Source organism: Vulpes lagopus, chromosome 2 (assembly GCF_018345385.1).
Source record: "Vulpes lagopus strain Blue_001 chromosome 2, ASM1834538v1, whole genome shotgun sequence".
Lineage (NCBI taxonomy): Eukaryota > Metazoa > Chordata > Mammalia > Carnivora > Canidae > Vulpes > Vulpes lagopus.
In genome coordinates, this window is record NC_054825.1 from 39,661,365 (window position 1) to 39,672,934 (window position 11,570).

General features: G+C 37.3%; 1 protein-coding gene across 4 annotated transcripts in view; it reads left to right on the top strand.

Annotated features, from left to right (window-relative positions):
* The window catches only part of PARG (poly(ADP-ribose) glycohydrolase), a 117,202-nt gene extending 107,263 nt beyond the window's left edge, over positions 1–9,939 (top strand). For all 4 annotated transcript variants that reach the window (XM_041742540.1, XM_041742541.1, XM_041742538.1 and 1 more), the window contains exons 17-18: positions 8,016–8,144; positions 8,830–9,939. In XM_041742540.1, the coding sequence (XP_041598474.1) occupies positions 8,016–8,144; positions 8,830–8,984 (284 nt within the window). In that variant the 3' untranslated portion in view covers positions 8,985–9,939. The remainder of the gene's footprint in view (positions 1–8,015; positions 8,145–8,829) is intronic.
* The last annotated feature ends 1,631 nt before the right edge of the window (positions 9,940–11,570 follow it).

An 11,570-nucleotide genomic window follows, 5' to 3' on the forward strand; every position in this document is an offset into this window, starting at 1 on the left:
CACTATTCTAGGGTTTTGCACATTTTTCTGAAATTGCCTATTAGTATCTGGCTAATTCCCTGTGTTCCCTTAAGACTCCACTCTAGTGTTAACTGTTGCACAAAGATCCCTATTCCTCTCCCACCACCCATCTCCAACTCACCAACACTGTAACAAAGTTTTGTAGTAGGATTTTTATTTTTAAGTGACACTAATCTACCTAATCACTTAAGTCTGAAAGAGGATTATTGGCTGATGTGGATGAGAAAGGCAGAGTAAGTTTGGCCTCAGGGATGACTGGATCCTAGGATCAGATGCTCCCTTTTGTGAATTGGTTCCCTCTCTATCTGCTTGTCTCATGATGATGGCTTTGTTCTCTTCTCCTTCCATTGGTTATCTCTCCATGGCAGGAGCCGGGGACCAAATAGTTCCAGACTTATAGTACTGTAATTGGGTAATCCTAGAGGGAAGGAGAAGTCCTTAATTTAGAAATTTTATGGAAGAATGAGTGGGTGGCTTAGTTGGTTAAATGGCTGCCTTTGGCTCAGGTCATGATCCTGGGGTCCTGGGATTCAGCCCAGCTTGGGACACTCTGCTCAGCAGGGAGTCTGCTTCTGTCTCTCCCTCTCGCCCTGCTCATGCCCTCTCTTTCTCACTCTCTCAAATAAATAAATCTAAAAAATCTTTTTAAAAATTTTTTAAAAATAAAAATTTTATGGAAATACTCCTTGGACCAACTTAGATCACTTTCCCATCTCTTGGGCCAAATCATTATAGCCAGGAAGTCATTAAACTGGCTACATCTCCAGTGAGATTAGGAAGCTTTTCAGGGGGATCTCTGGGTGGCTCAGCAGTTTGGTGCCAGCCTTTGGCCCGGGGTGACCCTGGAGTCCCAGGATTGAGTCCCACCGTGGGCTCCTTGCAGGGAGCCTGCTTCTCCCTCTGCCTCTGTCTCTGCCTCTCTCTCTCTCTCTCCCTCTCATGAATAAATACATGAAATCTTAAAAAAAAAAAAAAAAAAGCTTTTCCGTTGACTTTTATTGCATATTTATATTAAGTGAAAAATTCTTTGAGATTATAGCAACATTTTATAAATTTTCTTCCTTCATACCATATATCCCATTGACATCAAACTTAAATAATGTCTGTACTGGTTGTTTTGCTATTTTGGAATCAAGATAGCTAAACTCCAAAAAAATCATTGATGTAGAAAAAATGGAAACCTGAACAGTTCTGATAAATCATTTTCTACCATGCTATCATTGGCCTCACCTATCCCTTTGGCTGGGGTTTGTGGGAGGTCCATTTGTGGAAGTGGGGAAGGGGTGAATCAATTAAAAATGGAAGGGTAGAATAGAAATATGGGCCAGTTGAGTTCAGTTTGTCTTACCACAGGCTCCTTATCACTTTGTTTACTTCTGTCAGAACACACCAGGCTCCATTTCTCTCCCAGTCTTACTGTTACACACTTAAGTAAGAATATTCCTTCCTTAACACTTCCACATTGTTTTCTTCTGTGGGCCCACTGCCTACAATGGGGTCTTATACATGATAATTCAAGGTGTCTAGAGTGAGTGTCTTATACATGATAATTCAAGGTGTCTAGAGTGAGTGTAATGGTTGTTATCAGAACCTCAGAGATGCCGCTTAGTGAATCTGGGAAATGGCTTTGGGAAATTTTAACTCTCTGCGGGTTACTAATGATCAGCCAGCTTTAAGAAAGATTTCATTTTCTCCTTTAGTTTGAATAGTTATCCTTCAATTTGTAGCCACATTTTTAAGATGAAGAACCCAAGTTTCTCTCGAAGAGAGGCTAATAAACTTGCCCAAAGAGAGAGGGCTAGTAAGTGTCAGAACCAAAATTCACATTTGGCCTTTCTCAAAAACCAGTGTTTTTATTATTGTTGTTAGTTGAGAGCATGTTGAGTGCATTCTGTGTTCCAAATATTGTAATAGGTGCTTTCCTTACATGTATTAGTTTAGAACAATGTATTAGGTAGGTTTTATTTTTATCTTTATAGATGAAATAACCAAGGCATAGAGAGGTAAGTAACTAGCCCAAAGTCACAAGAATAGCATGCAGCCATGTTAGGATACAAACTAGAATTGATGCCCAAGAGCCCAGTGTCTGTACTCCTGCTGTTTAATCTTTATTGGCCACAGATTTTGGATCTGGATCTGGATTTGGGATTTGCCATTCTAGAGATGACTGAGTTCTTAAAGAGAGAGTACATCTAAAGCCAGTGAAAGGATCAGGGCACCTGGATGGCTCAGTCACTTAAACATCCAACTCTTGGTTTTGACTTAGGCTGTGATCTCAGGGTTGAAAGCTCAAGTCCCAGGTAGCAGGGCTCTGTGCTTATCAGGGAGTCTGCCTGAAGATTTTCTTCTTCTGTCCTTATCCCCAACTCTCTTTCTCTTTTTCAAATCAATAAACAAATCTTAAAAAACAAAAAACAGGGATCCCTGGGTGGCGCAGCGGTTTAGCGCCTGCCTTTGGCCCAGGGCGCGTTCCTGGAGACCCGGGATTGAATCCCATGTGGGGCTCCTGGTGCATGGAGCCTTCTTCTCCCTCTGCCTGTGTCTCTGCCCCCCCCCCCCCCTCTCTCTCTGTGACTATCATAAATAAATTAAAGTTAAAAAAAAACAAAAAACAAGGCAGGTGGCTCAGTTGGTTAAGCATCTGCCTTTGGCTCATGTTATAATCTGAGGGTCCAGAGATCAAGCCCCACGTTGGGCTCCCTGCTCGGTGGGGAGCCTGCTTCTCCTTCTCCCTCTGCCTGCCACTCTCTCTGCTTGTGTTCTGTGTGTGTATGTGTGTGTGTGTGTGTGTGTGTGTGTGTGTGAGAGAGAGAGAGAGAGAGAGAGAGAGAGAGAAATCCAGGTGGTATTGATTAAAAACAGTAGCCAGGGCAGCCCTGGTGGCGCAGCGGTTTGGCGCCGCCTGCAGCCTGGGGTGTGATCCTGCAGACCTGGGATCAAGTCTCATGTTGGGCTCCCTGCGTGGAGCCTGCTTCTCCCTCTGCCTGTGTCTCTTGCCTCTCTCTCTCTCTCTCTGTCTATGAATAAATAAATAAAGTCTTTAAAAAAAAAAAACAATAGCCAGAGGACAAGACCAGTTATAGAATAAGAATTGGCTGAGAAGAGTGAGCAAAAAAGGCTGGAGCTTTTAGGGTAACCAGGATGTAGGAGCTCACAAAACAGCTTGGTTTTCATTAGAAAGACATCAGTAGTACTTCAAATCTATACTATTTGGTCTTCTTGCCAGCATGCATTAAAATAATGTAAACAAACTACTTGAAGAAATTCTTCTGGCTGACATAAGTTATGTTTGCTTTGAATAGAGCAGAATGACTTGGCATGACACCTTTGCAGAATAGTGAGGGAGGGAGCATGTCCTTGAGTCAGACTGCCAGAGTTCAAACCTCAGCTCCACTGCTTTCCGGCCTGTGACCCTAGACAAATTACTTAAACTTTGGCTCCCATAGGGCCTTGGTTTCAAAATGGAGATAATACTTATATTATTCAGTTTTTGTAAGGATTAACTGAGTTAATTCATGTAAATCTTGAGTTTGTGCTTTTAAAGCTGCTAGAACCATTCAGCATGCTGTGAGAACTTGGTGTTAGCAGTTGTTACTAATATTACATGCTGATGGCCTCAAACCATACTGTGGTATGAGTAGCCATCATCTTACTCATATTTGGTGTGGTATATTTGTTGCAAGAGGACACTATGAATTGTTTTTTGATATTATTTATATTTATTTGAATTTGCTTTATAGCTTACCATTGATGCCAAAAAGAAAATTAAAACCAAGCTCCCTGCAGGTTAATTTAAGTGATTATTTTGGCACCTAGTTGTACTTGAAGTTAGAATTTGATGCTTTTATGTCATACTTGGACTCAGTCCACATACCCTATTAGATTTGTGATTTATTCTCATGCAAGAGAATTCACCTAAATCCTGAGACTTAATTCCTTAGATTTGCAAAGGTCTTGAGGATGTTGTTGATAGTGAGGTCTGAAGACAGTTCTGTTTAAAATGAATTTTTGTTGTGATTACTAACATATAGTGAGTCAAGATTAATTTTTATTTCTGAAAATTTTGCTTGTATATTTATAGTCTAATATCCAATGCAAGGAGAAAAATCATATCAAGGATTATGGAATTCTACACTCTGAAAGAATCTTTAGGGATCATCTGATCTAACTCCCTTCATAGCATCCCTGGGAAAAATGTAGCAAAGAGAGTTAAGTAACTTGGCCAAAGTTACAGATCTAAAGAGCCAGCAGATGGGTGAGGACTGAACTCTGCTGTTTCTAGTCCCAACCTGTCTGATACATGCTTATTATCATCCAGCCTCTTTTTGGTAGCTTTGTCAAGCTTAGTTTAAAATAAATTCTATGAGGAGATAAATTCTGAATGTTTATTCATATTTCATTTTCATAAGTGGCAAATGACCAGTGATCTAGTATTTCTGTATATAAGGAGATAGGACTGAAAGGACTTTTCCTTGAGTTTCTCTTTTTTATTTATTTATTTAAAAAAAATTTTTTTAAAGATTTTATTCATTTATGAGACACACACACACACACACACAGAGGCAGAGACACAGGCAGAGGGAGAAGCAGGCTCCATGCAAGGAGCCCGACATGGGACTCGATTCGGGGTCTCCAGGATCAGGCCCTGGGCTGCAGGTGGCGCAGGGATTTAGCGCTAAAGCCCTGCGCCACCGGGGCTGCCCGAGTTTCTCTTTTTTAAATAGAAAAACTTAAAGCCGGGATCCCTGGGTGGCGCAGCGGTTTGGCGCTTGCCTTTGGCCCAGGGCGCGATCCTGGAGACCTGGGATCGAATCCCACATCAGGCTCCTGGTGCATGGAGCCTGCTTCTCCCTCTGTGTCTCTGCCTCTCTCTCTCTCTCTGCCTCTCTCTCTCTCTCTCTCTCTCTGTATGACTATCATAAATAAATAAAAATTAAAAAAAAATAGTTTAAAAAAAAAAAAGAAAAGAAAAGAAAAACTTAAAGCCAAATTTTTATTCAGACTAAAAAGTAAGAAATCATACTTCTTAGTAGAGGAAAATGACAATTCATTTTTTCATTTTTATTTGTAGTTTAGGTTAATTAGGAACCTTTTAAAATTGAGTGTACTGAAGCTTTCATGTATGTATAAGTTGGTTGAATAGTTTTAATTAAAACCTACCTCTATTTTGAGATTAATTACTTTCAACACTCTAAGATTAATGAGGCCTAGTCATGGTACCTCACATGTTGTGGATACTCAATAAATACTAGTTTGGAAATTAAGAAATATTTTTAGAATCTCACATGTATTATAATTTATAGTCTTAGATTCTTTCTGAAATTTGAGGACTCTCAACTATATCAAATGTTCAACCTAAAAATATTTTTCCTTCTTACATAATTTTTTTAAACTTTTTATTTGGATGTCTGGGTGGCTCAGTGATTGTCTGCCTTCCACTCAAGTCCTGCATTGGGCTCACTGTGGGGAGCCTGCTTCTCTCTTTGTCTATGTCTCTGCCTCTCTCTGTGTCTCTGGTGAATAAATAAATAAAATCTTTAAAAAACAAAACTTTTTATTGGATATAGTTTCAAATTTACAAAAAGTTACGAAAGAAAAAGTAAACACCTGTGTGTGTATACAGTTTGAGCTTAAGTTATATACGTTCTACTCCTTTTCCTAATACTTCAGTCTGTGTTTCCCAAGAATAAAATATTCTACAGAAACACATTACGATTACTAATAAACTCATAAATGTACATTGATGGAATATTTTTATCTATTCTATCATCTATGTTCCAATTTTGTGAAGTACTCTAATAAAACTGTTTATAGCCATTTTGCCCTCCAATATAGGGTTCAGGGTCAGGTATTGCCCCTAGTTGTCCTGTCTTTTAGCCTCCTTTTGAATTTGGAGTATTTCCATAGCCTTTTTTTTTTTTTTTTTAATGACATTGGCATGTTTAAAGGATACAGTATTCCTTGAGTTTGTAAGCTGTTTCCTCATAATTAGGTTGAGGTGATGCATTCTTAGTATCTAGAGGTGATAGTATCTAGAGGCACTTGATGGCCATCTGCCCCATTGATGATGTTAATTTTGATCACTCAGTCAAGGTGTTGTCTGATTTCTCCACCATACAGATCCTGAGTTTTTTTCCTCCCTTGTAGCTAATAAGCCATTTGTGAGAAGACACTTTAAGACGAAATTTCCTTTAGATTTGGTAAAAGTTAGATAACAAATTAGGTTAATTTGTTTTTGTTTGCTTTCTATTATAGCTTCCTCTCCATTCCCATTCTTATTGTTTTAATTTTTTATAGTATGTAGAGTTTTAACATGCTTTAAAAATCAAAACTATATTGAAGTTATTTATTTCCCATAATGTTTTAAATTCCTACCTCCTTTTTTATAAAGGAAAAGATATGTAACTAGAAAAGAATTATACCTATGTTGTTTTGTTCAGTTTATACCTGTGGTGTTTTGTTGTTGTTATTTAAAATAAATTGTATTTATTGACCTTTCTCCAAAGAAGACATACAAATGACCAACAGACATATAAAAGTTGCTCAACAAAAACTAATCATTGGGGAAATCAAAACCATAATGAGACATCACCTTACACCTATCAGAATGGCTAAAATAAAAAACTCAAGAAACAAGTGTTGGCAAGGATGTGGAGTAAAAGAAACACGCCTGTATTGTTGGTGGGAATGAAAACTGGTGCAGCCACTGTAGAAGACAGTATGGAGGTTCCTCAAAAAATTAAAAATAGAATTACCCATGATCCACTAATAACACTATGAAAACACTAATTCAAAAGGATATGCGCACTCTTGTGTTTACTGTAGCATTATTTACAGTAGCCAAACTATGGAAGCAGCCCAAGTGTCCATCCAAAGATGAATGGCTAAAGAAGATGTGGTATATATATTCCACGTATGTGTGTGTGTGTGTGTGTGTGTGTGTGTGTGCGTGTATAGTATTAGTCATATAAAAGAATACACAGTTTTGCCATTTGCCACCACATGGTTAGAGCTATAGTGTATAAATGCTAGGCAAAATAAGTCAGTCAAGAAAGATAGATACTGTACAATTTCATTCATGTGTGAAATTTAAGAAGCAAAACAAAGGGATAAAAAGGAGAAGCAAACCAACAGACTCTTAACTATAGAGAATAAATAGATGGTTACCAGAGGGCAGGTGGATGAGGGGATGGTTGAAATAGGTGAAGGGGATAGAGCACACCTGATGAGCATTGAGTAATATATGGAACTAATGAATCACTACATTGTGCACTATATATTAAATACAAAAAAATTAAAATTTTAAAATCCTCAAAAAATTTTAAAAATGAAATAAATATTATCTTGAGATTAAAGTTATAAAGGACCTTCATTTTTGGAAACATATTTCAGGCTCAGTGATTTGTAACTTTGATTCTTGGGGAAATTGATTCTCAATGATTTTCCCACTCCATACTACAGTGATTGGGTGGAAGTGGGAGTACAGAAGGGATGAAGGTATAGTCTCTAACCCATTTTGAAAATGCTTGCTATAGGGTTAATGAGAGCATTAGAGTCTCCCAAGTGCATTGTTCAAGAAACATCACAAAGACTCCTGTGATACAGAAGACCAGGGACTATATAATAAGACAAAGTAATTAATACAGCAAGCAAACAAAAAGTTTAGTTCCAAATTAATATAAGTAAAAGAAAATACCACCTTAGTGCCTTGACTGCACTACCTCAGATGTAGCTTCCTTTATTTTCCCACAAAGGAAAAAAATTCCCTTGTGTGGGAATTCTGTGTCTTAATGATCTTCTCAGAGCATGTCTATAAAGTCACACGACTAGATGATTTATACCCATCTGTATTTGCTGTTTCTAATAAATCTTTAATCCAGGATAAAGCTATGGCATACCAGCTATAATTTAGCTGGTTGCAAGAACTAAAAGTGTCTTGATGGAAGTGTCATCATATAGCTGTGTTGTGTTTTGTTTTTTTTCTTTGCCTACAGCCTTAATACAGATACTGGCAGCTGCTGTAGCTGACCGTGATGTGGTTTATTTCACCTTTGGGGACTCAGAATTGATGAGAGACATTTACAGTGTGCACACTTTTCTTACTGAAAGGAAACTAACTGTTGGTAAGTAGGAAATAGTCTTGACATTTGGTATCTAGATAGATTGTCCACCATCCAGGACAAACACTTGCCAAATCTGGATGGATCAAGTGGATAAGAAAAAATGAAAGTGTGACTTTAAGAATAGTGGACAAAATCTTAGTTGAAGAACATCTGCAGAATCTTTTTTCTGACTAAGTTTCATCTATCTTGAATGAGTATGTCAGCTTATTAAAGTAAGGCTAAGAAGCTGGAGTTTAATATCCATTTTTACATGTATGCATACAGAAAACTATAAGAGGGATGATATAGGAGGGTAAGTTCAAGTCTAAGAGGCCTCATTCTGAGTCATATTTATCAGATATAACAGCCTGCTCATTTGCTATATTTCAGCTTGACCTGAAAGGCTTTGCCACCTTGGAAGCTGAATGTAGAAATAAAGTTGCCACAAACTCCCAAAATGATACTTGGCTGATGTACGGTGTATAGCCTGTTGTCATCATGAACTTATAAGTAGTTTCTTTAAGGTACTTAAAAAGTTTTTTTAACTTTATATCAGGAAAGCCTTCCAGGGTTATGGCATTCATGCTCTATTTTCAAAAGTCAAAAGTGAATACATGTTAGATTAAGATAAAACTGCAGTGTTCTTTAGTAGTTCTATCCATGTACATGCCTTAATGTGGGTATTGGTCTGGCCTTTTACTTCCAGGAGAAATATATAAGCTGTTGCTCCGGTATTACAATGAAGAATGCAGAAACTGTTCCACCCCTGGACCAGACATCAAGCTTTATCCATTCATATATCATGCTGTTGAATCCTGTGCAGAGACCAGCAACCAGCCAGGTCAAAGGACTGGGGCCTGAGGAGCTGAGTAACCAGAACCTCCTTCCACCTCTCACCAGAAACATCCTGTTTGAATTGTCAGGTGTAATATACGAACTGACTTAATATAAATGTGTATATAATCCAATTTGTGGGCAAGGATGCAATCCCTTCCACATACATGCATTTGTCAGTTTGTACATGTAAGCCCTCTCCATCCCAACTTACATGGGCTTAGATAGATATATTTTGTTTGCATTTTTTTTTTCTATTTCAGTCTTCATTCTTTGGTTTTTCTTTCCTTTGCTCATCAGATTTCCAATGAAAACCCATGAGAGGTTGTGCTCAGCCTGTCAGGTCTCTTTTGATATCTGTATATTATGCACATTGCCTCTGCAGTTAGCAGATGCCAAGGATGCCAGGGAAGAATTTGAAAACCAAGAGCTTTTTCACTGAATTTGCTAAAGATTTCCCCGTAAGCCTTCATCCCCAACTCTTGTTATGATTGTGTTGTTGGAGTTTTTGAATTTTGAAAATTAAGAGTTGGGGATTTTTTTCGTACATGTTACATAATGCAAATCTCCTAGGTTAAAACGATTTTGTATTTCAGACAGAATTATTTCCGGGTATAGTTCTTTTGAGACATCACTTTGATCTGTAATGGTTTGTCAGTCCTTTCTTCCCTGATCAGTTTTTATTAATACTATTTTTGGAAACTGACCAAGATGGAAGGAAATGTACAATAAAAGAGTTTCCCCAAATGTGTTTTTAAAAAAAGATGCAAGAGAGTTGCAGGATTTATCATTTCTGGGGATTTTTTTCTTTTCAAATTAGAATTATTGTTTGTTCTCTGGTGCTTGAGGTGCATATTTCATATAACCAAAGTTTAGGAACCGGGAACTCATGTTGATTTGTACATACTGAAGTTTCTCTGGTATTCAAAGGTTATATAGTTAATAAATTTTTTTTTTAGTTAATAAATTTTCATTAACAAATCATCTGTCAGAAACTCCTATATCATCTATATTATATATATACATATATATATAAATATATACTTTAAGTGTGTCTGTGTGCAAGCAGAAATATATAAGCCAAATAAAACTGGAGTTATGGAAAATGATTAGGTTTAGGCTTAATTGGAGGCTCTGTTTAAAATCATTTATTTAAAATTGTGTCCATTTAAAACTGGTGGCAAATATAAATAATAATGTCTTTTGGAGGTTAAAATGAAAGCCAGTTCTGCATTAATTGAGAGTAGAGTTTAATCGCAAAACATCTATTCATATTTCTAAAATAATCCTCAAGTACACTGTTGAAGCTCTAGTTTATGGTCAGTAGTCAGAAAGTGCTGTTGGAGGTCAAATCCTAGTAATAAGAAATTTTGGTAGATGGTCCAAACTCCTGCTGTCAGTAGTGGCAAGAAAAACTGAGACTATGGCCAATGTCTGCAACTCTTTTTATTTGTATAAAGATTGAGATTTTTATTTGCATAGAGATTGAGAGAATAATGGCAGCTACTTGCCATTAACAAAGTTAACGAAGTCTTTTACCATAGTAACTAAGATTTTTAATCATATCCCTAAATCCAAGGTGCCTGGCTTTATTTCTGTGATACTAAAGCCTTCTTTTTCCATCTCAACCCTTTCTGAGCTTTGGTTACGCATTCATAGTTAGATTTCATTTCTTTTTCTGTCTTTATAGCTTTTCCTTTTACCCAACCTCAAAACTAAGTGAGTAGTTCTGTAAAACATTACATGAACATTGGATGGTTTATGTGATAGAAAAATCATTAAATCCAGGTAAGAAGAGCACCCAGCCTAATATTCCAGAACATAGGATCTAAGTGCTGAACAGGCTTAGTGACTGGCCATCTACCTGAGTGCCTCTCTCTTTTGAGGCTTTTCCAAGGATAAAACCTGCCTGCTTTGTCCCAGTACATTACAGGATTGGGACAATTTTAATCAGATGGAACATAAAGAGAACCGATCTCCATTTTTTGAGGCAGGAGGAATGCCCTCTGTAAAAAGAGGGGGAAAAAATCAGACATCTATTTAACGTTTGTCTATTCTAAAACAATTAATAGCATCTTTTTATTCTTTTCCATTAGGGGTTTATTGTTTCATTTCATGTTGTTTACCTTTCCCTTTCATCTGTTGAGGCATGAAATCATATTTTTAGTTTAGAATTCTTATGTGGTTAATATAGCTCACTTGCTTTATACTTTCTGTCTAGCTCACTCAAATGCCATAACAAACAGTTTAGGAAGCAATGTGGAGTAATGGACAGGATATGAGATTTTAAATCAGACAAACTGGGCTCAAATGCTGGCCACATCCCTTGCTAATCCCTTAAATAAACTGAATTTCTAAGCCTTATTTAACTCATCTAGAAAATGGACTATTAACAGTTATTAGGAAATACTATATATAAAGAAGTGCTCACGGGGTCTGGCACATAATTGGTGCTCAATAAATGTCAACTATTATAGTTGGCCAGGAAACATTTATAGAACACCTACTGTTTATTAGGTACTTTGCATATCTTAGCCCATTTTTTCTATGGCCTAACAGATGCCCAGAGGTTAGGGAATACCATCTGAACCTCCAAAAGCTCATTGTGAAAGG